This window comes from Meriones unguiculatus, chromosome 8 (assembly GCF_030254825.1).
Source record: "Meriones unguiculatus strain TT.TT164.6M chromosome 8, Bangor_MerUng_6.1, whole genome shotgun sequence".
Classification (NCBI taxonomy): domain Eukaryota; kingdom Metazoa; phylum Chordata; class Mammalia; order Rodentia; family Muridae; genus Meriones; species Meriones unguiculatus.
In genome coordinates, this window is record NC_083356.1 from 116,123,241 (window position 1) to 116,149,798 (window position 26,558).

The window sequence follows — 26,558 nt, forward strand, 5'->3', positions numbered from 1 at the left end:
GCCTCTCTACTTTTTCCTCTAAAATGGTTTACAAGGTGGCTACCTGGAATTTGGGTGGAGCCACAGTCAAGTTCAGAAAAACAGAACTGAGTAAAAATCACTTAAACACGTTTGCTCTCCAGCTCACTAATTATGTGGCAAGAAATGGTTCCTTTAAAAATCTATTATAGGCTTTTACTACCTGAAATTTATTCTCTATGGAAAAAAAAATATGCTCTAAGAGCCAACCAATTTCCCCATAGATGGAAGGCCTGGATAAAAGTCCAGAAGAGCTAGCTACTGAACTGCTGAAACTATAAATCAGATATATAATGGGTTCCACTGAATGTTATGTCTTTTGAAATTCAACCAATGAAATAAATATGAAATATTCCCTTCCTTTTTAGAACCGAAACCTTTCTCTGTAGTAGACATACTCTACGACAAATGATCAGTATAAATTGGTTTTTGACAAATGATCAGTATCAATTTTTTTTTAAGTGCAGCAAGTGATTAGAAGAGAAGAGGGTATTCATGGGGATTCACAAGAGAGACCCCACCACACTCCCACAGGGCCTGGAAGACTGACAGGGAAGTTTTAGCCCAACAGAAAGGTGGAGAAGGGCAAGGAGGGCACTTCAGGTGGGAAGAACTACCTTCCCAGAGGCAAACAACTGGACATACGTAAGTACATCCCGGTAAAAAGACCACAGTTGCTTGTGTCTATAGAAGTAGGCAAGGCTGAAAGGGCAGGTGGGCCCAGAATGCTGACTACATGGGCTGCTAAATGCTGGGGTAAGTGCCTCAGAGCCGAGGAAGAGCCACGGGGGGGCTCCCACAGTGATTGCAAGGACTAGCAGTGCTAAGGGGGTGTCGTGTAGCGAACAAAGCACTGGTTTTGGATTAGTCAGTGTGGGCCAGCTGTAAGCCTCCCTTCACCACGGCAGCTCTGGAATGGCGGGCAAAGGTCTGAACCTGTGTGGATTTCATTGTCCTCATCCACGAATGCGGAGAGTGACTCATGTCATCAGCTTTGGGGCGTGGGGCTCCTTCTGCGCGCCCGTGAGGGCAGGAACTGACCTTCCGCACACCTGTCCATCTCTTCGGAGTCCTGCAGCCAGGCTGCCACTTTACTCGGCCCTGTTGTGCAGGTTGCAGGGAGGCTATTACTGCAGGGTAAAGGGGACTGCCATGGGAAACTGCTGGGCTGCATCTGCAAGCAAGGACACAAAGCACGCAATTCACACAGAGAGGGCTGAGTTCATGGACCGTTCGACACTCCATTAACGCTGCCTCCATCATCCACGGAAGACGGTGTTCAAAATAACAACAACAATAAGAGAGTCAGGTGCAGTGGCACACACCTGTAATCCCAGCACTCAGGGAGGCAGAGGAAGGAGGATCTCTGTGAGTTCGAGGCAAGCCTAGTCTACAAAGCAAGTCCAAGACAGCCAAGGCTACACAAAGAAACCCTTCTCAAAACCCAAATAATAATACCAACAATACTACTACTTCTATTAATAACAACAACAATAATAACAACAGCCCATATTCCTGAGGTCCCAAGAGCTCAGACACGTAGTCAACAGAAATAACTCAGAAGGCGGTATTTGATCCAAGGTCCTCACTACAGACAGTTTCCTTAGCTCACAGGAGGCAACAAGATGTTGATCTGATGGTTAAGGCATACAGAGCTTCCACAGAGGGGAGTCCTTAGCCTCCTGTGAGCCCTATCCACCAGCAAACAGCCTTATAATGCTTCAAAAACATTCTGAGGATTATATAAGAGGCCTTCCTGTCAAGTTACCTACCATTAAAAAGATTTTTATGTGAAATAAAGTTGAACAAAATAAGTGAATACTAATGTGTATAGTAAACAGCAAAATAACAACAAATTTACATCCCAAGGAGCTGAAATGACCTTAAAACTTCCCATTTGACTCCAATGCTCAATTACAACTGATTATGTCTCTTCTGAATTACTAAGAAATGAATAATGCACAGTTAGCAAACCCAGTCTTATTTATTACCACACAGGACCATGAACCAATTAACATCAGCAGTCTCACAATTCAGTATGTGGAAGGCAAGAAGAAGGGCCAAAGGCTCTCTTTCACATTTGGAAAAATGTAACGGAAATCACCCAGCACATCTGAGCTCCGAGCTGTGCCACTTGCAACTGGAGAAATGGACCTTTTGTGGAAACCAGAGCTGGAGAGTTTTCTTATTCCAGAGAAAACAGTGGGGGAAGGATTTGGTTTCAGTCCCCCAATCTCAGGTATCACCCAAGTTATTTAATAAGTAAGATGAGGGACAGCAATAATGCATCTTTTATCAATGCTCCCTGCCAAAGATACAGGCAGAAGCTGGAAAGACCAAAGAATTAAAAATGTATGTTTTCCTTTTAAAGGTCTATTTGAGACACAGTTCTCATTTAATTTGGACCACCACTGGGATTCAGTCTATCCTGTGATGAAAACACAGAAGACCCAGAGAAATATGGAGACTACATTGAGGAACTTTAAGATCCTAAATCCCCGATCTCTCTGCCTCCTGGTTCATTCTCTTTTATCTCAGAATTGGTTGGTATTTCAGTCAAGCCCAATTTTTAGGGGAAAGGTAATTAAAGTCGTTAGCAGGAATGTGAGCACAGTGAAGTCACAGGCCAGGGAGCCTTTCTGAAATGTAATTAACGGACCTTAACTTATACACTAGTATAAGTAGAGTATATCAAAAATCAAAAGCTGAGTATGGTAATACTCCAGTCAGCTTGATCTCTGTTAGGTCCGCTGTTTCTCAGCGAAGTTCTCCAATGCTTTGTAGAGAGGATACTACGCAATCCAACTAGAGTGTAGACTCGTGAAGAAGCACAGAAGAGGCCAGATCTCCACTGACATGTTTTTGAACCTCCTCAGCTGTCTCCAACCTCAGTCTGGGGTACCAAGGATAGAGCCCCACACCCATGTGTGACACAAACCAATTACTGGACCACACACGGAAACAGCTGCTTCCCTGCCTGTGGTCCTAACCTTGACTTTCAACAACAAATTCCTCCAGCTTTTCTGCAACAAAGTCCCAGGGAACTGCAGCCTCTCTTGGCTGGCACTTGGTTTAATGAAAGGAGGCGCTGATTTTGGAAACCGCTGCGTCGGATCCTGGAATGTCTATGCCACTTGTGTACATACAAACGCCGTCTCTGATTAGACGCTGATGTGGCAGATTAGAGACAAATGACTGTCACATGCCTAATGTACTTGCTCACTGAAATCGCGCTGATGCTACTGGCACCTCTCCAGCTGACTTGCATTGAGTCTAGGGGAAACTGAGTAGCCCCTCTCTGGGTCATGTATACATTAGAGCTCAAAGTAGGATAATAAGTTTCACTTTCAGAACTTTGCAGCCACTTCATTACTACCCAAGAATTCCCAGATGCCGATTAAACAAATGTTTGCTATATCTCCCAGTATTCTTGCAAAGCCACACAAAAATGATGCAACCCATTTACCATAAACAAAAATTGCTGGAAACTCTCTTGGAGATTCACACATCCGCCTTATCTTGGTTTGTGTTTAACACTAGTGCCAGCTTCACTTGTTTTCTGGATGTCCTCTCAAAAAATCAAACATCTCTTTCTGGTGTTTCCAAAGGAGACACAGTCACGTGTGTACATTAACCTCCAGGCTGATTTCTTACCGCACGGTCCTACCTTTCCATCCACAACGGAAACATCAGCAGCTGGGGAGGACTCGGCCGTGGGAGTCGCAGGAAGTATGTGGAAGTTCGCATCTCTAGGTGATCTCACAATTTCATTCTGACGGTACAGCCTGTGATGCCGCAGTCTGGAGACCCATGCGTCAAACCAGTCCTGGGACTTCACCTGCAGCAGGGAGCAAGGGAAGACAGCTGTGGAAACTGCCTCCTGTCTGCCACTGGGGCAGGCAAATCACATCCCTGCTCCTGCCAGATGCTGAAAACAATTTCACCTTCAAATGATAGATGTGCTCCTCCGTGTCAAGGTCTATTCTCCGAGCTTTCTTCTTAATTGACATGACAGACAGTCCGACGTCTATGCTCCCATGGACCTTCCCTCTTTGTATCTGAAATCAACAGATTAGTGAACACGCTGGAAGGGTATACAGGTCCGTGTTTCTGCTCAGAACTAAGGTGAGCGCAAGGTAAATTAACTCACATACGAAAAGCGGATGACTACGTTCTTTTTAATGAAGAGAAAACAGTAAAGCTCTAAGGACGGCTGGAACCGCCATGACTTCACCCCAATTCCAGCATGCAACACTGCTCATTTTACACCTATTTTGGGGACAACTAGTAACGTCAGATCTTCATAATTCCAGATTGCTTAGCTTCTATCTCCTCAAGAAGGTGATGCCAAGGATTCCCAAAATAACTGAAGTCAACTTTTGAATCGTGACCCGGAACACCCAGGAATCAGCTGGATGGCAGCTGCCAGGGCAGACTTGTGCAGCTGAGACCAGAGACCAAGGAGCAGCCAGCCCCCTCTTCTGGCTGTCCTTGGCTGATCAAGGACACAGCTATTTCCATGGCAGAGGGGCAGACAAAACCAAGCCCAAGCCCTACACCACATGTAGGAAAGAAGAAACTTTGAGATTTGCATGCCAGCTACTACTTAGATATTATGCAAAAGCAGCTTGAAATAATTTTAATGAGTTGGGTTCTCAAGATAAAAAAGTCAATTCAACACAAATTAGGTACAAAAGACAGGTTTTTGTTTTTTTTTTTTTAATTTTGGTTTTGTTTATTTGACAAGAACAAGGAGGGCTTTAAATCTCAAAAAGCAAAGATCATGGAACATATTTCAAAGTGCAAGGAAAAAAAACCTTTTAGGATCTTCTCTCTAGGAGAGAAAGAATGATTAATGTGTCATTTTCAGGCTTACGCTTCTGCTTAAAAATATAGTTAAATATCCACACATCAGTTTGAGATTTTATGCTACCTTGGGTATAAGTACAAAACACACCTTCTCTAGAGCAGGCAGAGTGGGCAGCCTGTTAAAGACCACAGGCACAGGGATGCAGAAAGCTGGTAACTGTGGCACAGAGCTTGTGCACTTGCATTGTTTACTCACTTCAAGCAGAATTCTGAATCACTCTGCGAGACAAGTCCTGCGAGCTACTTACATCAAGTGGAGCCTTTGAATACTTCAGCATTCCATTATCCAGGACAAAAAAGCGCTGCAAGAACCAAACACCCCCAGTTACTGTTTGTACTCTCAATTACACAAAACATTCGCCAGCGCGGGTGGCAAGCTGCTTGGCATTGAGCAGTCAACATGTTTGACTGATACACGGATTTAGGGCATCTGGCCGCCCTAGTCACAGGAAGTGACGTAAGCAGGTCAGAGTTCTAGTAGAGCGCGTCTACACACAAGCTAGGGATGGACTCTTTTCTCCAGGGTTCATCTTCACAAGACAGAGATCTAATGACCTGCAGCTTACACTTCATGAATGAACTGCACGAGGGCACTAGAAAAGTGAGGAAAAAATACCCTGGGGAAGCTCGTGGAAATTCTGTAAAGATTTCTGTCCTACTCTGGAGGCAAGTGTTCACTCCTGAATTTCCCCTGGACCCCCACGGGCACTGTCCAAAAGTTCTCGTAGCCATTACAAATGCCGCTACACCGGATCATGACTAACACATTACCTATAGGCTTAAGTGACCTTGGCAATACGCGCATGTTTTCTCCTTGGCAATATGCCTGTGTTCTACTATTAACAAAACGAATTAAATATTATTTCCAAGCTGCATTAAGGATTTTTTTTTTTTAAAAGGACCCCACCCCTACTTGACAGTTGATGGCTACCAGGGAAGGGAGAATCATTCTTTTTTCCTGGGGGATGTGGCTATGGGTGCTGCTCATGCTGCAGGAATGGCCCCAGTGAATGCACATGAGCAATGCTCTGTGGGCCTGGTGAAACACCATACATTAAAACAGAAACAGATCTGAGGTTGGTAAGACGGTGTGTTGAGGCGCTCCGGGGGAAACTGGGAAAGGAATGGGTGGATATGATCAAAGTAGATCGCATACATGTATGAAACTCTCAAAGAATATATTTTTTTGAAGGCTTTTTAAATGAAAGAACTAAAAAAAGTGTGTGGGGGGGCAAATGTCTGCCCGGAGGTCTTCCTGGCCCAGTCTGAGAGGATGTGCCAGTTTTTAACCACAAACACCCAAGAGCTCTCTAGTGTCGGTTTCCCTTCCGTGGGCCACTCCGAAAAATCAAGCAGCCCCCAGGAGCTAGCCACACCTCGGGGCCTCTTCTAGCTCTGCACGTGCAGGAAGTCCTTCTGTTGCTGGAATTTACTCTGCCGGACCTGGACCGTTTTCCACAGGATGCATAAACTCATAGCTGCTGAGACGGCAGGATATCAGGTCCCAAAAGTCACCCTGCCTAGAACTAAAGGGCCACTGTGATCCCTTCATTTGGGAATTCTTGGGAACAACAGGTACCTGCCAGAATCAAAGAGTTCAACATTAAAAAAAAAAAAACAAAAACAATTCAATTGCTTATAATTTGAGCATTCAAATGGGCTGGTGCTTAATCAATACGTGCTTGTATTCGGGGTGGGGGGGGAGAGAAAGCATTGGTGGCTACTCTCTCTCATTCCTTATGCAAAATATTCAAACACACAGTCCAGACGGAGTCCAGAAGGAGGTCAGCCCACAGCCATTTTGCTGAATCAGAAATCAGTGTTAAAACTGAACCAACCATTTTTCAAAAATGTGGTTTTGGTCTATTTTCCCAATTTTAAGTTTCTATTAAAGAACTTTAGCCAGGAATAACTTAAAAGATGTCGCAGGAAAGAGCTAAATAAGGCTACTGCTGAGGAGGTAAACAAAAGGTGATGGAAGGCAGAGGCGGGCCTCGGAGGAATCACTCGCTGGACCAAACCCAAGTCTGAAGGATGGTGGATGAAGGAGGGGAGTCCTTGGCACTGGGTCCAGGCTGAGGGGAGACAGTTTCTGACCAGGCGAAGCTGTGTTAGATGGAAGCCCCTCTGACTGGTTTCACTCTCTGGAGAAGGGTTGGGGTGGCATTTCCCATCTGTCCATTTCTTTAGGGAAGCTGTGATCCATGCTCTCTGTGGTTGAGCCAGCGGCACTGACCAAGCCTTTGGTTAGCAAACCCATCCACTCTGACACAAGACCCATCAGCAGAGGTGGTGAACGCATGAAGCTACAGTGATGTGGGCATCACCAAGGGGTCTAACAAGGGCTCTCCTGAGAAAGCAAGAGGCCTTTCTCCTCAGAGCCACAGCATTTGTCTTCTGCCTCCACCTCTCCTCCCCTCCTCTATTCCTCTCTCCTCTCCATTCTGGGTTCTTGTTTCTTTCCATTTTGTTTCAGAGACAGGATCTCACAATCACAGACACAACTGTTTGAGCCTAATAGCAAGTTGGACCCCTCTGATGATGCTCTCAGCATCTACCTGCTGAGGACATTACCTTGTGCCAGCCCTTTAAAGGCCATTTTCTCTTCTTCAGCATAAATCCCTCGTGCCTGTCTGGCTTCTGGACATTGGTTTGGCCTATTTTCAGCCCTTCTATAATTTCCCAGCTGTCAGCTTCCTGAGAGAAAAGAAAAACAAATCATTTATTTTCTGTGCTTAATGATACACACTTAAGAAGATTCTTAGGCAGAAGCGTCACCTTTGTGCCACACACTATCCAACATTAGGCTGAGTGACATTCTGGAGCTAACTGGAGCATCAAGACAAGTCACAGACTTTCAAGAGAAGCTCCTCCGAGTTTCCCAGGTACACTTGGAGGCATGCAGACTCCCGAGGGGTGCGCTGGGGACACGCTGTTTGCTTGGCAGTAGAGAGGAATTTTGATTTCCTGCACTTGGAATGTTTAAAATGCTTCCCCCACCCCGACGATCCCAGGGCACAGTGGTGCTTTAAAGTCTTAAAATTAGACATCTGATGACAAATGTTCAGTCAGTGTGTCGACCAGGCTTTCCGCGTACAAATGGAAAGGTTGCAGGGGTCTGATGCAGAACATAACGTGCTGTTAGCACAGAGCAGCCTTGCCATGGTCCTGGGTCCTCCCACCGCGGCCCTGCGCATCTCCAAGTGTGCCGCAAAGCCTCGCTAAATAGCACGAAGCAAGAAGTCCACGCTTTCAAGGAGGTACGTTCCCCATGGGGCTCACAGAAAGAGCAAAGCCACGAGGCTAAGAACAGAACTGGGTTCTGGACCATTTGTAAAGCATATGCTTAGGATATGCAAAGGCGCTATGTTCAATTTCTCCAACCGCAAGAATAAAACCCAAAAATAAACAAATAAAAAAAAAAAGTACCTTAGTTCTAGAGTTTCGCTCTTACTCTGTTAGATAACAGACTGAAGCAGTTTCCTCCTTCATTTGACATGTTTTGTTCACATATGGTTCTAATTTTAAAAGAGTTAGCAGCATTTACAAATCAGACGAGTTTTTCAACTTAAAAAAATACAGATTTTCCGCTGGTTTATAAGCTCTTGGTGACCCTGGGCTTCTTCGGCATAGTTTGCAGTCTGCTGTGGTGGCCACCACAGCACTCCTCCTGGCAAACCTCCTTGGCGCTCACAGCAACCCGGGCTTGAAAACCCCACAACCAATGACTGCTGTGGGCTCAAATGATCTGCATCAGTGGGTCTGAGCCCCTTCGGGGGGATGAACGGCCCTTTCACAGGGCTTGCCTGTCAGATACTGCATTACGATTCTTAACAGTAGCAAAATTATAGTTATGAAGTAGTAACAAACATTTTTATGGTTGGGGGTCACCACAACACGAAGAACTGTATCGAAGGGTCCCAGCATTAGGGAGGTTGAGGACCGCTGATCTAGGTGATCACAGATTTGGCAACATTCTTCCCATCCCTGATTCCAGAAATACCATGTTTCCTTATAACGGAGAAGAGCTTCTCACTTCCCTCACAAAACTTTTGTGCAGGTAGGGAAAACCCCATCCACGTAACCATCTCTGCACGAAAACCCCTCAGCTTTGGAGGGGAGGACAGGCCCTCTGCACAGTGCCCCACCCCCAGCTCACTGGGCAGCTGCATTCTGAAAAGACTTTCGCTTAGGAAGACTTCCCTAAGGAAGGGCAGAGTGAGAGCGGTTAGAGCCCCGCATCCTGTGATAGACCCAAGCCTGCAAATGTGAGGCTCTAAATGTCTCTGGGAATGAGGTGCCATTATCAGGCATTGATGTGGGCCTTGGTGGGGGTGAAGAGGGTTGTAGTTACCGTCTCTTTCCTTCCTTTCCCCACATCCTAAAAGCTGCTTGCCGTGGGGCCCAAGTCTAATCTATGCTTGATGAAAATATGTGTATCCAGGGTGGAATTTTCCCTTAAGTTTTATCACAGAGATGGTCCTGCCTCTCTGAAAAGCCTATATCCATCACCAAGCCTGCATCCTCCCTAAAACCCAACCCCACAGCTGCCTCACCCTACCTCAGGAAAGAGCCTGTAAGTATTGCCATTTTCTCATACCCACAGTCAGGGCCAAGGAATGAGCTACACAGCTTACAGAAACGACCTGTGTGCATCGATGGCAGCAATATGCATTCTTTCAAGCATAAGCAATAGCTCACGATGTGGTTTTCTGCTTGAAGAAACTTCTGCTGGAAACTGTGACTGATCCGCGCTGCATGTGGCGGCGCACGCCTATAATCCCAGCACTTGGAAGGCAAAGGCAAGCAGATTTCTGTGAGTTCGAGGCCGGCCTGGTCTACTTAGCGAGTTCCAGGCAGTATGGAACTACACAGCGAAAACCTGTCTCAAAACAACACAACAACAGTTTAATTGACCCATTACTTAGATATAAAAATGTTTCTGAGGCGACAGCTTCGGGCCATGTAGAATCATCACGGTTTCTGGCTGACACAAGCACAGGTAGCACTGTCACGTGACCCCAGGTAGCACACAGGAGCTCTGGCATCTTTTCTTAATACCGGGTTGCAACTCAGGACCAGAGTCACACTTATGAGGGGTGTGAAGACCATACAAGAACACAGTAAGTTCTGACACAAACCATCAAGGGCCTCTGGCTTTCTGCTCTCATCAGAATGGTGACTACTCCTTAAAATGATGGATACAAGTAAGAAATTAAAAAAGAGCAACTTCCCATCTGTGTGTAGATACAGTCACTGGACCCCTGTCTTTAGTGATATGGGAGTTGTGTTTAAAAATATTTCTATCTACATCCTATTTGAAAGGGAAGTGCCCCCTCCCTTGCCCCTTCTCCCTCACCCCCCCTTCTCTCTCTTTCCTCTCTCGGATGAATCTCCAGATGACATAAAATGGAAGCATTTAGTAACAGGTACACCTCTGCCCCCAACTAACTAAAGTCAGGGGTAACACAAACTCATCTCTTTGTAGCTACCACTACTTGTTTCTGTTAGAGCGGTTTTCTTTCCTTTTGCGGGGAGCTGAACTGGAGAGCAGGAAAGAGATAAGGCAGAAAAGGCAAACATTAAAGTCTGTTTCCTACATGAAATGCTGCAGCTCTGAACCTGCAATGCCATTTACTGAGACACAGTGCTCCCGAGTACAGCAAAAGAAACAGAGAAGAATCCTAATTCAGTCCTAACAATTAGGAGAGCTGTCAAGCTGACAAAGAGGCAAAGGAGAAAAGCAGAGAAACAATAGCTCCACCTATTTCAATTATAAATGCTGATGGATGATAAGGTTGCCAATGAAATATGTAGGAAAGGAAACAACCCATCTCCACATGAGATAGAACCTTCCGAATTCTGTTTTCCATGATGCTGAAATTCCTCCTTCTTGCTTAGCGAACTAGCGAGTACTAGTGAACTAGTACATTGTAATTAAAATAACTTCCTAAAAATTGAAGAGTGTGTATTTCCTGAAATTTCAATTAGTGTTTATTTTTCAGCTCAAGAGCCCTAAAGTGACCACGTCAGCACTTAACCAACATCAGTGCTCTTAACTGCTGAGCCACCGTCTAAGAGACAGATTAGTAATTCTTATAGTTTAATAATTCTTCCCTTTCCGTGGACTAGAAATCGACTCCTGCCTGTTGAAATAAATTCTGTATCTTGGAATGCCTTCAAAGTATAAAAAGTCTATGGGTGGAATGGGGTCGGGTGGGCATAGGCAAAAATGTTTCAAGAGCTAAAAATATCAAAGAACCTGAATAACTCCTGAGCCATGGCAATGCCTTGTTCACAGTCCTCCTACTGCCCAGTACCCAGGAGGCCCCTGTTCTCTCAAAGGCTCTGAAGTGGTGAGCTGCAGTGGTCCTGGGCGTGGTGCCAGTTCCTTTTGTGAGACCCCAAGATTTGTCCACATTTACCAGAGATGAAACAGAAGAAGGCATACTAGTCCTACAGCAAGACTGAAACGGGAAGCACAGGTGCAGCGAATGCTGTCGGGGGTCCCAGCCAGCACCCTCTGCTGAGTCCCCAGACCTACACCCCAGCTGTGGTGAGCTGGCAAGCTGGAGGCAGTGCATTAGACCTTGATGCTGGAATTATACAGAAAATGAGAAAATCAGTACGTGCTTTAACGATTTGGAGGCTGGTTGAGAGAACCTGTGACACAAGATAGTTCAGTAACTGTGTTAGCTTCTTGTTGCCTTGTATCTATTTACCTTTCCAGCTTTGTACTAGCTACAGAGGACGGATGTTGCAAAGAGATATGATAATTATATTTACCAGGTATGCGGTATCTATTTATTGTGCAAGTGGAGGTCTGTTCTTTTTATTTCTAAGTTATTTTTTTAAGGTTCGTTTTTATTTTTAACTGTGGGTGTGCCATTTACGTGGAGGTGTCCATAGTAGCTAAAACTGGAGCTGGAATGACGGGCAGTTGTCAGCTGCCAAATGTAGGTGCTGAGAACCGAGAATCTGGTCTTCTGTAAGAGCAGAAAACCCTCTTAACTGTTGAGCTCTCTCTTCAGCCCCCTCCCCAAATTATACTTATGGTTTAATAATTCTTTTCTTCTACGCTTATCTGACAGAATAAGTTCCGTCGCTTGTGACATCCTCCAAGTATGAAGAGTTCACATGTACATGATACTAGGGCAGGGTGGTAGTATGTTCTTTTCTCAAAAGCTTACGCTTCCAACAGGAAAGCCAAGTGTCAGCCCGGCTGTACACACTTATAACTAACCGTCTTTCGGTGATGAAGACGATTTTACGGAAATCTGAAATCTGTATGCCCTCTCTTTTCAGGGTTTTCCTATCAGGGCACAGCTCACTGAACATGTCAGAGGGGTGGCAATGAGTAGGGGGTCTATCTCCTCAAAGACCTTTTGCATTGTGGACATCAGTAACTTCAGATGCTTCCCAAGTCTGAGGGAGAACAGGCTGAAGAGGAAGGAACTCCATCTTCCACAACTCAGAGTTGTAATCGGTGCTGTTCTCCCTGGAGTCACTGCTGAAAGGCAGACCCTCGACAGAGACCAGCAGTCACAGCGCGTGATGGCAGTCACAGTGCGTGATGGTGTGGGCACTGGACCGCACAGGTGAGGCAGAGACTGACAGCACAGGTTACAGAACTGGGCAAATCTGCTTTCTATTCCCCACTGCTACTCAAAAGAGTTTCTGTCTTAGAGAAAATTGTTAACTATGAGTTTCCGGACTCCTTAAATGTAATAAATACATACGTTTAAGCAACCGCTTATAAAAATGGTATTAAATGTGATGACGGAGTGAAGTATGTTGCATAGTAGTTAGTATGCAGGACACAGGCAATAAGACCACTGCTGGGCCTGGTGGAGTTATTTTCTCTCTCAATTAATTTGTCGTAGGATTGTTTGCTCACCTCTCCAAGAAGAAATAACAATGTTTTTCTTTATCTTTTTTTCCCCCTTAAAATACTTTTAGACCTTCACATATAACCCTGGGAACCCAAGGAAAATATACTTCTCTCTATTTTCCCCTTAGCCAACGCAGAAAAGAGCCTGTGCAGGAAGTAGAAAAGGCAGCAGAGGAGCCCCACAGTCGGCGTCACAGCTACGTTAGGAGAGAGAGTCAGGTGTCGGTGTTATTCATAGCTCATTTGGCCCAGAGGGGCTGGCTGTGAGAGCAATCACGCTCAGGCACTGACCTTGGAGAGGGGGATGGGCTCCGGCTCCAGCAACTGCCTACTGACAGAGGGCTCCGTGCCTGAAGAAGCAGTTCTCTCCAAAACGTGGATACTCTGCAAAAAGAGCAGAATCCCAGCTAGGGTTAGAGCCCTGTTCCTCACATCAGTGACCACAGGGGTGGGGGTGGGGGTGGGGGTGAGATCTTAGCCAGCTGCCTAGGAGATGGCAAGTGCCCTTGAGGCCAAGCACAGGAGCAGGGTTGAGGAAAACGCCTGCGCACTTTGCTTCTTGCAGACTCACTGCTGAGCATCTTCCCAGCGCTGGACTCCACCCCACAGAGGGAGTCACAGGGGTGTATCTGGAAAAAACCCTTCGGGGCACACAGGAACACTACGTATGGCTGACGATGGACAGCAACTCACATACACCACCAAATCCCCTTCACTGGCCGCAAATGTGGTCAGAACCACCAAAGCTGACAGAAAAACTTGACTTTGCCAACCCTGCAGCATGAAAGCATGAGGGCATGGCAGGAGCCATTGGCGCAGGGAAGGGAAGCCAGCTTCTCCAGTTTCCAAATCAAGACACACACACAGAGATCAATTTGGCATAAAGTGCTAGTTCGGTGTCTATGGATAGCAGAGGACTGTTAAAACATTGACTCGGATTTGAGGACCAGAAGGGTGAAACACCACGTGACCCTGCAACAGCATCTAGAAAACAGCCTCCTGTGTGCTTGGCACGGGGAATGCGCATCAACTTCTTCTCTACTTGACTTTGAAAAAAAGAGGAGCTTATTCATTTTGAATATGCACTATGTGCACGATGCAGTACACACTAAAATGAGTTAAAAAAAATCTAAACCTCACATTTTGTTGATTTTTCCCAGGCACAGGCCTTGGGAAACATTTACTGAAAAAGTAGTAAGTCTTTTTACTAAAACACACACACACACACAAACACACACATGTACATCCATACTGTCATCCATTTGTACTTTATTAGAACCTGAACACCACTGTGTCCTAGAATAAAATTAACCTAACTCAATACTCAGAATTGGCTTCAAATTCACATTTTAAAAAAAAAAAAAAAGAACGAAAAGGATGTCCTTCAGGTTCACACTCACACGTGCTAATGATGATAAGCAAGAACCCTTGTATGGTATGTCTTTAGATCAGCAGCTCTGGAAGTTCAGAGTTACATTAGCCACTCTCAGACTCCAGCCTGTGTGCTTCCAGGAGCGAGGTCTGCTGCCTCTGCTCTTAGCATCATCATTTCATTCCCACTGCTCTCCACCCCACACAGCTCTGTAGTGGGTCAGTGTGTTCAGCAAGCATAAAAGCCTGGACTTGATTCCCAGTACCACAAAAGGGAGAAGAAAAGGGTTCTAAAAGAGAATTTCTTCAGTGTTTTCTGATTACTTTGTAGCCCTGTCGCGGGGCTGAATGTTAAAAGACCTCCTAGGCCTCTCTCGGAACTGTAAAAAGTTAGAACTCTAATATAACAGAACATCTGAAAACATTTAATGGATTTAACTTTTAACCTCCCATCTCTTGTTTACTGGATTGAAAGCCTCTGGTCAGCTGGGAAACGTCAAATTTGTCCTGAAATGTGCAGTTACAAATTTAGATCTTTTCATATGATTTCTTCTAAGATCATTATTTTTGCTATAACTGACTCCTCTTTTTGCAAGTTCACGGTTCTCATCTTCTCTCATGATGGCTGGGAAACACACACTACAATGAAGGTGCTAAGCATGTTATATAAGCAACACAAATAGAGGGTTACGTAAACACACTCAGTATTCTTTAAAAAAAAAAAAAGCTTCCTCACAAATCCTAAAATTACAATTTAATTTCCAGGTCCAGTGTGTGTGTGTGTGTGTGTATGTGTGTGTGTGTGAGAGAGAGACACACACACAGAGAGAGAGACAGAGAGACAGAGAGAGAAACAGAGAGAAACAGAGAGAGACAGAGAGCATGGATCCAAGTACTGACCCAAGGCCTCATGAACCTGAGGACAGGCCCTAACCTCTAAGCATCACCTGGCCTCTCCAGGCACTTAGGACAGAGGTGGGAATGCTTACCCTTCCCCGGCTCTCCCTGCTTGAAGGGAGCTGATGCAGAAGGAGCTCAGGTCAAGAATCTTGAACACAACCTTCTCTGCAGCACCTCAGCTTTCTGAGTCTGCTCTAGACCTGTGCTCTAGAGTTCACAGGTCTCAATACCTCCTGGGCAGCAAGAGGAAATCTGCCCACATGACTGTCCTTTGCTTTCCTCAGTGTCAGTAAACAGACAATGAGACTCTGCATGAGAGCTGAACAGCTCAGGACAACTCACCCGGAGCAAAGCAAGACTCCAAAGGTCTGCTAACACGGCTTCTTGTCAGTTCCACCTCAAAGATACGAAGCAACTGCTGGGAATCATTTAGGCTGTGGCTACAAGTTCCTCACAAAAATAGACTCACTTCTCACCTAAGTTTTGGGCACTAGTTTTGGGCCACTGCTTTCTGCATGTTAATGCCACGGAATTGCTCACCTGGCTATTTGCTCTTATTTGTTTCTCTTTTGCTGTGAAACCACTGCCTAAAAGCAACATAGGGAGTATAGGATCTATTTGGCTTATACATCCATGTCACAGGAACCTAAAGGCAGGAACTGAGACAGAGACCATGGAATGATGCTGCTTACTGACTTGCTCTCTGTGGATTGCTTAGTTTGCTTTCCAATGCACCCCAGGATCAGCTGCCCATGAGGTGGCATGCCCCAAAGTGGCCTGAGCCCTCTTACATCAAATAGCAATTAATCAAAAGCCCCCACAGGCCAATCTGATGGAGGCAGCTCCTCAACTAAGGTTCCTTCTTCACAGATTACCTAGTTTATATCAAGTTGACAAAAACTATCACCCTACTATCTTCCCTGTCTTGTGGTGTGTGTGTGTGTGTGTGTGTGTGTGTGTGTGTGTGTTGGTGCCTTCAAATGTGGTATGTCTGGCTGTGGAGGACAGAGGTCAACCTCAGCATAATTCCTCAGAATGCCAATCCTGTTTTTTGAGACAAGGTCTCACAGTAACTTGTAACACCAAGCAGGCAAGGCTGGATGGCCAGCCAGCCCCAGGAATCTACCTTTCCTCAAATCTAAGCACACAGAAGCATACCCACCCAGCCTTCTGTGCGCATGCTGGGGCCAGGACTCAGGTCCTCACACTGGGATTCCCGGATCCTACCTCCCCCTAAGATAAATTTATATTTACAAATTATACAAAGTGTTTTCAAAGGAAAGCATCCAAATAAGTTAGAAGAGTTTTCATTATTCTTCTGGTTTCCAGACCTTGGCTCTCTTGTAGATGTAGTGTATTTTAGCACGCACAGTATACCAGTGATATTAATAACCAAATCAGGTTTTGCTACTGCCAACCAGAAGTGAATCCCCACAGTGCCTCCCACACCGCCATCCCCCGTCTTTCCATGGATTATTTCATTACATCTCCTCAAGCCTGTGTACACTGATGAACTTATTTTATGACTAATTGAATCGCGAGGACAGGGAGCCAGAAGCGCACTCAGTAAGCGCTGGCTTGGAATGCCAATTGAGATTGATTCAGGGGCCCAAGCTTTTAGATACTATCTTCTCCTGACGTTAAGGCCAGATGACATAAGTTACCCCAATTTCAAAGACATAACCCCGCCCCCACAGACACACACAGCGAGGCCCCCTCCACCACAACCTTTCACGGGCTTCCACAGTAGATGCGAGTAAGATGAAAAGAGAACCCGAAACACCATACAACCTCAAGGTTAATTTGCCAGCCCTGAAATTAACCTTGAGGTCGAGTCATTTCCAGTTTCTAATTTTGAGAAATGAGAGTCAGCTGGCTTTAGCTCTGGGACTGTAGCATATGACAGAGCAAACGATGGAACATTTTTAGGTGAGGATACCACTCTCATTCGGGTTACCACGTGCAAGTCACTAACCAGGCTCGGCCTCATGGAGACAGTACCGCTCTTGCAGGACATAGAGTTGGCACTTAGTGTATACAAAGTGCTGCACAGAGACGGCTACAATACAGCTGACACTAAGCGGCAGCTACTCTCTAGCTGTAAACATCACACAATCAATCAGGAAGCTCCCACATTTCCCCGGAAACAGAAGGGTGCCCGCAACTGTGCCATCTTATTGGTTACCCAGTAACCCTAGTCAGGACCATGGCAGGGCCAGGGCATCACATCCTACCATGCAAGCTGTCGACAGGCACGGAGGCGAATGCCACACACATTCACACGGGAAGCCAACAGCTGCAGTGCAGTGTGGACGATGCAGGCACCGATGCCTGCAGTGGAAGTGGCTCAATACTTGCCTGCTGCCATCTTGAGCATCTCCTCCAAGGAACACTTTTCTTTGCAATAACACAGGCAGAGCAGGGGTTCACAACCTTCCTAATGCTACGACCCTTGAATACAGCTCCTCATGCTCTGCTGATCTGCCCAACCATAAGCTTATTTTCGTTGCTATCTCAAAACTGTAATTTTGCTACTGCTACGAATTGTGATGTAAATAGGTGTGCTTTTAGATGGTCTTAGGCGACCCCTGTGAAAGAGTCATGTGAAAACACAGAACTGAACATACTGCTCAGATTCATTACTTGACTGTATTCTAAACATTTACAGATGTTACATAGCTGCATAGCTACATGGCTACATGGCCACATAGCAACGTGCAGGTCAGCCTGGACCACGAGAGACTGTGCCATAACAGAAGAAGAAACTAGGGCCAACAGTCCTTTGTGGCTAAGAAGGACACCAGAGTTAATCTATAAACTTAAACTGTCACAGTTACTCAGAATTCAAACAGGTTTTCAGTATGATAATCACTCACATTTTTGCTAACTACATAAGAAAAAAAGCTATCTTTTAAGGTCTATACATGTACATCATAGGCACAAATGGATTATGTCAGTCTTTGTATATCTATGATGTATCTGTGGGTTTGATAAATATTTTCTTAAGAAAGAGCAAACATTTATAATAACACAGGTAATGTCTTGCTTCCGGCTCAGGCATGATTACATGGCCAGGAGATAAAATGCAGGTAGTAAAGAGGACCAGCTCCTGCTGCAGGGTGTTGAGAAAACTGCCCCTATTTTCCACAGGGCGTGTCTTTCATCTTCATTTAACTTTAGGTTTAAACTTATGGTGCCAAGGCTTATACATCATGATTATTAAAAAGCTGACAGTTTAATGATAGTTATAATAGTCCCATTAGTGGTTCAAAGACAAACTCACAATCTCCAAAGAGAAACCCTTTATATACTTATTGTTTAAAAAAAAAAAGGAAAACAGAATTGCAAAACATCCATGTTAAGCAATGAATTCTTTCAACTGTTTTGGCATACTTTATTTTTCAATGCACAAACAATTATTAAAATTAAAATTAGAATTGTGTGTATTTCAGTTTAATAACTTGCTCTTTTTTCTGTTAACTTTCCCCCAGCATTAAATAATCTTCAAAAAAATTTAAATACCTGTGCATGAGCTCACTGGATGCTATGAAATGCATCCATATTTCTGAACACTAGGTAGTTTCCAATCTTTCACTGATAGAAAATATTTTATAAACATTTTGTGCAGAATATGTATACTAAACATATCAGTAAACATGTATATTAAATTAAAAAATAGGACATAATCTTTGGTAATTTCCTATGTGGTTACCCTCCTATGTAACTTCTGTTATTTCTTTGGAAAATATTGTGTAGAAGCTAAATTAATGATCCTACACTATGACCTTATCAAAGGTTTTCTATAAACATTGTTAGGTCCTAAAACCACAGAGTCACTGCACAAGCCTGGCAACAGAGTCCACAAACCTCACCCGTGCCGGCTGTGCCTGCTGTTACAAAATCAGTTTGTAGTGGGATTCGAGGTGAAGAAGTTTGGCGCTTGAAATATAAACAAGACTGCATGCACGCGGGCGGGGGCGTAGTTGCAAGGTATTTGAAACGTGTAGCTTGACAGGTACAGTGGGGAGTGGGATAAGGAGGTAAAAGCTATACACTTGTTCCTTACACAAAATAAGGCAGTTTCATAGACTTAAGGTACTTCCATGTGATGTCTGATAGTCCTAAAAAAAATACCTCAGAGTATATTCTGACTCCCAAACCCCAGTTACAGACTCCAGGGAAAGACGGACTGCGAGGCCTTTCCAACCATCTACGGAGCGAGGGGCCCTCTGGGATCCCCTAACGCCATCTATCTGATGCTCTGCCTAAGAGTCTAACAAGCCATGTTAAGCTTGAATCTGGCAGGAGGATTTGCTGCAGTAAAAATGCTATTTGAAACCAGCGAGCTCGGGGCACATGGAAACAGGCGAAGACGGGCCCAGGGTACCGGCAGGGCCCTGCAGGCATGCCAGGAACAGCAGCGGCCGCCCGCCCCCCCCCCCCCCCGCCCAGTAATCATGATTTCTGAATCATTTGTGGGTGACGAGTGGCTGCGTGCCAGGTGTCAGGTTTCTTCCAAACCGTCTCTGTTTCACACATGTCACATGCATGGAATGTGTGCTGTAAACAGCAAATGACAGTGGTGGGGACAATGAGAATGCTGGGGGTGCTGCTCATTACTTCTAATGAAAAAAAAAAGAGGCTAATTGCAGTTTGCAGCAAACAAACAAATGATCAAAACTCTGCATTAAGCCAAAGCCGATATACGCAAAAAGATACAGACAATTTAGCAAGGAACTCGGCATTCAGCTATACTCCATGACACCTATGAATATTGTTTTGGAAATCACTGAGTTTATAGTTTCCTGGGCAACATGGGAATGAACAGCACAGCTGATGTTCAGGGGGAAACATGACCCAGAAGTCAATGACAAATGCAGCTTTGCAGACTGCTCCGCTCAGTACCCAGAAGGCCTTTCCCTTGGATATCCAGCCTGACTGGCTTTGCAATAAATAGACCACACAGTGAGGTAGCCAGGATAGGGCCTCCAGAAACAGCCATTCAGAGGGCAAACCATTTTCATCACTCACTAGCTGTGGGCAAGATATTTTACTACCTTAGCCCTATTTTAGTTCTCTGGAAAAGAGAACTAAATGAACTCCCAGCCAACCTTCTGTGGTGCTCCTGAAGTACTGGCTATTGCTGGTAGTGTTCTATCTACTCAGAAACTCCGCCTAACATTTAGGCTTTCCAGAATATCCAATTTGCAAAAGGTATTTAAATCAAAATGGCATGAACTGGCACAAAGGAAATTTTTTTTCCCCAACCAAATACTAACCAGGCCCAACCCATCTTAACGTCCAAGATCAGATGGGGTGTCTCTTGCATATTCAGGGTAGTGTGGCTACTATAGACAGAAATGTTACTTCCTTACTGATACTGGTCCTAAATCCTGAAACATGAACTCCATATAAGACCTGGGGTCCCCAAAAGGCTAAATTTAAATAGAAAGAAAGGTCAAGAATTTATTAACACATAACACTAAAGATCTAGTCTTTAATGTCACCCTCGAGGGACAGGGCAGATTTTCACATCAGGTTTGTGCTCTTTCTACCCCTGACAGCGGGCTTCCGGGTCAGCCTGCAGGACTGTAGTGCCACTGCATGCCACAGAGATGGGAGAATTCATGCTGTACTGCTCCCATGGTTAAGACTCTTGGTGGCTTAGACTGCGGGTTAGGAGTGAAAGTGGGGACACTTACAGCTGTTCCTCTCAAACACAGCATCTGGGACTGGAGGAGGCTCAGTTGGTAAAGCATTTGGTGCACAAGCATGATGACCTGCATTGACCCCCAACATCCCCGCCTGTAAAAAGCTGGGCAGGGTGGTGCTCACTTGTGGTGCGGGGAAGGCCGACACAGGGAGGTCCCCGGGGCCCACTGGCCATCTAGCCAGCCTAACCAGAAAGCCCGGGGTCCAGTGAGAGAGCCTGGCTCAAAAGTCAAGATGCTTGGCTCCCGGGGGAAAAACACCTGAGGTGGATGTCTGGCCTCCACATGCACACACATGCACGCACCCACATGCACGCACACACCACGCACCCACATGCACGCACACACCATGCACCCACCCCCACAAACACAAACGTTAATTTTTTTTAAATGAGAACTTTTTAAATGTTGAGATAACATTATATTTACATTATATTCTATCACAACCCAAAGATGGAAACAGGATCCATAGTCCTAAAAGAGGCATCCTAAGCTTCCAAGAAGAGACTTGGCTGTCTCACTGAAGATGCTCCGGGGACCTACTCTGAAGAGATAGATATATTGTAGCCCAGTCATATAGAAGCTGGGAGGTGCTCCTATCACTGTGTCTGTCCGAGAAGAAAGCAAAAAGCTAATGCACCGGGTATACACATTTAGATCCGAGTAGCCGCTCACGCAGACAGCAGGTGCTGACTCAGCCACAGGCCAGAGTTTCACCGTCAAGCCGGCTATACCAGCCTGCAGTCCCGCTGACCTCCGTTAGCACGCACACACGTGACCCTGCACCTGCAAGTCCTCATGCACACTCACCTGAAAACCTGGCCATACAAATATCTATACACATACATCATGAGGGCATGCGTGGACGCACATGCACGCACACGCACACACGCACACACACACACGAGTATTACCCTCATGTAACAGAAATCTACAGCTGTTAAGGACTGGTCACGATACTAAATATAAACGGTGAGAACTGGAAGGAGGACCAGCTACTAACCTGTAACTTATTTACATTTCCCCTCATTGATGATCTCCAAGCTTCAGCTAATTTTGTTATTATTATTATACAGAGTTTTAGCCATTTTTCTTTGATTTTTTTTTTTTTCACCAAACAGAAACGACTGATTCTCGTACAAACTGACAAGATCTAATCTGGGGCTGTGCTGGTTCACTCACAGGAGACGTTAGTGGGAATGAAGCACTCTGACCCTGTGTCCTTACAGCTGTGACGTCTGATTTTCTGATGTGTCTTGATCAGAGTACAAATAAATATATTCATTGGCACCAAACAGGGCACATTCTTGAGCCTGCTCCAAGAGCTATATAAGTTGTCCTTACAAGACAGTCTCGGCCATGTTATATATTTAAAAAAAAGAAGAAGAAAGGGAAGGGAAGGAAAAGAAGGGAAGGGAAAAGTAAAGGAAAGGGAAGGGGAAGTGAGGGGAAAGGAAGGGGAAGTGAAGGGAAGGAAAGGGAAGACGAAAGAAAGGGGAAAAAGGGAAGGGAAGAGAAGGGAAAGAAAGGAAGAAAGAAAACAAGTACAATGCAGTTGGAAGGTCATAAATTTAGTAAAATTGTTATATAATTTCAACATAAAATAAGTAGAGGACTGAGTGGGAAACAGTGAGTCTGACTGCAAATAGTAACCTCTCCCTCATTCCTACTGATAATTCTGAACGCCTGTGCAAAACGTTCCTAACTTGTCTGGAACACTTCCTTCACAGACCTTCACCACTCGCCCCGCCCACATCCACGTCATTGGTGGGTGGGGCCAGGGGTGGGCAGGCTGCAAACAGGAGAACCTGCTTCTCTCTGCTCCCCCTGTCCACGCTAGGACTAGCCTTCTCCCACAAGCCCTGCTCTTCTCAACACTTTCAACTATATTTTCTCTCCTCGTCACCATCTCAGTGTCATCGCTATTTCCCTACACTACACAAGCCTCTGGAGTCTGCGTTACCTTCTCTCCTCTTCACTCAAATACGCTGTAAAGGCAGCACATTCACAAGAGGAAATAACTGACTCCATGGACAGTGAGTGCAAGGACATGTAGAAAGGATGGAATACAAGGCTAAAAAATGAGTCAACTGTGTGAGGAGGCAGGCACTTAATCAGACTAAGGAGGTGAAATACAATAACCTGGGCGTAAGAACACGCTTGGTATGTCTCAGGAATATACTGTAGAGAACCAAAACAATGGCGATGTGGTGAGAAAAGATGTCAGAGACTTAGGCAGACCCAGATTATAAGTGGCCTCACAGTCAATGCTCAGCAACTTGGTGCCATATAGATTTCCTGACTTCAGTCTGCCTCGGGTTTGGAAGGGAACGCTCTGATCGTCTGGTAAAGAATGCCATGTATGATGGGTGAGGGTAGAAACAGAAAGACCAGGCAGAAAACGATGGCAGCTCTCCAGATGAGGAACCAGGGCGGCTCAGACCAGAATGGGATGGGGAGGAGGCAGAAGGCAGCCATCAGATTCTGGGTGAAGGAAAACCTACCGCAGGCTCTGCTGCTCAGAAGCAGAATGTGAGGCAAAGAGGAGCTGAGGACATTCCCAAGAATCTGGGGCTATATGCACCGAAATGAGAATTGTTGTTCACTGAGAGGGAAACTGGAAAGAAGCAGCTCTGAGAGGACAATGATAAATGTTATTTGGGGACACCTTAAGATTCATTGTAGCACCGAAGAGGACCTCCCTGGGTAAGTTAAATATTACTGCAACAGGCTTACTGACGTCGGGGTCAAAGTTTACAAATTCAGATCTTCCAGGAGCCAACAGGCCATATAAATAAATACCGAAATAACTGACAGATAAGGGCTGTGGCTCGCCAGGTAGGATATGCCCTCATCTAAACTAGAAGAGCCACCGAGACTGTAAGTGTTGTCGTTTAGGATATGGGCACAGCGTCCCTATGTCATTCAGTTTATAAATAAATAAATAAATAATCTAGATTTTTAATAGTCAAATATTAGAAAAACAAGTTGCAGGACCTCCTAAATTCTGTAAGTGTTTGATTAGCAAGAGGTTTTATTTCAGAATTTAGCAGTAATCTTAATTCATTGATATGTAGCGCCAAAGAAATTTAGCACCCCTCTCAGGTTACTTTTTTTGTTTGTTTGTTTGTTTGTTTTGTTTTGTTTTTTAGAGACAGGGTTTCTCTGTGTAGCCTTGGCTGTCCTGGCTTTGTAGACCAGGCTGGCCTCGAACTCACAGAAATCTGCCTGCCTCTGCCTCCCTGAGTGCTGAGATTATAGGCGTGAGCTACCGCATCTGGCTACTCTCCCGGTTTACTTAATAAGAAAACTTATTTCCACACACCTCAAGGCACAAGCTTTATATGGGGAAAGCTGGTTTATGAGAAAGCCTTAGCTGTTTAATCAACTCCCCTGTTACCCTGTCTGGAAGTTTCATGGCATGCTTATTTAGTGAAGCTTGGGAGGCAGCTTTCTCTCTCTCTCTCTCTCTCTCTCTCTCTCTCTCTCTCTCTCTCTCTCTTCCTCTCTCTCTCTCTCTCTCTCTCTCACACACACACACACACAGTCAATTGTGTTATTTTAGGTGCTGGTGAGGCAGGAGACACCTGGAGGACCCAGGGAAAGGTTACGAAGGTCTTTGTTGGGGGGAAGCGGAAGTTGAAGGAAATTATATTCTGGTAGAAGACTACGACCTGTAACAGAGTTAATCTTTGGGCTACGGGTGAAACCAAGGGGAAATCACAGAATAGATCTGTGTCACTGATAACGGTCCTATGGTAAGAAACTGGTTTACACGTGTTAGTTTATGTCACAGTCAGAGTGGGACATCTAAACAGAAATGTTTCATCAGCTCATCAGCAATTCTCACCTAGAACCTGTGAACAGCAGGTAAATAAATGCGCTGGAACACTACTGCATTCTCTCATGTGTGCTGTATCTTTCAATTATGTGACTAGGAAGAAAACAGAGCTGAACTGTGAGACACAGCAGTATTTGCACAGATGTCTGTCAAATCAGGAGGAAAAGAAGAGTCAATGAAGATTAATGTACCATGCATTCGCTATATAGATGCATATAGAAAGTACTACGCCACATCACAGCATATGCCAAAGTTCCATTCTCTACATTCATTCTGAGTTTTAGGTAGTGAATGAAGGGAGGGGGAAAATGGATCTGAATTTCTTTTTATTTTCCTGTTTGAGAAAGACGGACACATACAAAAGAGCAGCCAGGAAGCAAGCAGAGGAAAAAGTGTTTGGGAGTGTTTCCTCTTGCTGAGATATACAGGAAAAAAAGTAAAACTGCCTCCTTAAAAATTAATAGACTTGAAAGCGTTGGGTAGCCTGGAGCTCAGTATGTACATAAGGCTGGTCTTGAACTCAGAGATCTGCCTGTCTTATCTTGCCGAGTGCTAAGATTAAAGCTGTGTGCTAGACCCTGTCCCCAAACAAACAAAAACCAGTTATTTGCATGATGTCTACTGTGTGAAATTCATGATCAATTAACACACCTTCTCCCCAACACGGGACTTTCCACTCACAAGCCAGTCAGGAGCCATCCACTCTACCTTCAGGTTCCCTGTGGCAGGCCAAGGCCTCTGGTGTCCCTCTCATTTGCACGTGGGGCCTGGAGATCAACAAGGCATGACAGCTGTTTCTATAGCAGTCATCCATCTTCTTTTTATTTACCACAGGTCTCCGGGGTGACCTGTGTCAATCCCTTCCTGCTTCTTAGCAACCAGGAAGGTCATGGGACTTACTATCTCTCAATTCAAATGCTCAGAGCAAGAGGAAAAAGTAGAGAACCCTTAACAGGAAGGAATAGAGGAAGGCAAAGGGCAGACTTGCCAGGTTAGAGGGCACCTCAGCATGCAGTCATAACTTAACACCGTGTGTTTTCATTCACAGTACTCTGAGTCTATGAGAACCTACAAGCGCACTGCACTAAATATCACAACAGAAGATAATCACAGACTGAGTTAGTTAATGACAGGGTGCATCTAAGACAGTCTATGAGTATCCTTTTGAATCCTGTAACAAAAGGCACCAGCATTAAAAACCTCCCAAGACCCTGTAGTAGAAATATCTGTACTAGGATCTGAGGGAAAAAAAAATAAACACATAAGAAACCACCAGTTTGCACAGACTGTCCTAGAATTTCTTGCAGCAGTGGGGGGTTGGGGAGTGGTGCTAGGAGGGCTTGAGATTGGGGGTTCTCTCAAAAGCACCCACAGAAATGCACTACCACTGCTATGAATCCATATCTGAGCTGTCCACTTAAAATGTGTATACAATGAGTTATTCATAACTGATGCACAGCCTGGCACAATGGCTGACACCTATAACTGCCCTTGGGGACTGGCACGGGAGAACTACTCAAAGTTTGAGACCAGACTGGGCTACATAGTAAGTTCCGACAAAGCCAGAAACCTGAGATACTGTATCAAGAAAGCAAAAAAGGAAAGGAAAGGAAAACCGATACATGTATTTCCTTAAATTAGCTAATACGCTCTGAACATCTAAAATGGGAGTGGAGCAGAGAAGCGAAGAATCCTGCAAGATCGTTTGCTAAGTAAAACTCACACAGGAAAATTCCCATAAGAGGTTGACATCGCACTTATAACTTTCCACAAATTACTATCTTAAGACACATTGTAATAGGAAACGGTTATTTGTATCTGTGCTGGCTGAGATACCGCTGTTCTGTCTATGGCCAGCACTTAGATGATGAATCCCCCACACAGAGCGGTCCCCCAAACATGAGCACGGTAACTGTAAAGGGAAAGAACTTCACAGAAGTGGATCGAGTGAGGCAAC

General features: G+C 45.1%; 1 protein-coding gene across 13 annotated transcripts in view; it reads right to left on the reverse strand.

Annotated features, from left to right (window-relative positions):
- Positions 1-26,558, reverse strand: part of Osbpl6 (oxysterol binding protein like 6) — a 163,337-nt gene that overhangs the window by 40,554 nt on the left and 96,225 nt on the right. For 12 of the 13 annotated variants that reach the window (XM_060390421.1, XM_021649497.2, XM_021649496.2 and 9 more), the window contains 6 exons: positions 13,070-13,162; positions 7,462-7,584; positions 5,136-5,189; positions 3,963-4,076; positions 3,686-3,856; positions 1,060-1,192 (listed from right to left, as the gene is read on the reverse strand). In XM_060390421.1, coding sequence (XP_060246404.1) covers positions 1,060-1,192; positions 3,686-3,856; positions 3,963-4,076; positions 5,136-5,189; positions 7,462-7,503 — 514 coding nt within the window. In that variant the 5' untranslated portion in view covers positions 7,504-7,584; positions 13,070-13,162. Of the gene's footprint in view, positions 1-1,059; positions 1,193-3,685; positions 3,857-3,962; positions 4,077-5,135; positions 5,190-7,461; positions 7,585-13,069; positions 13,163-15,138; positions 15,280-26,558 lie in introns of those variants that run through there. The other variant, XM_060390422.1, reaches the window with a different exon arrangement.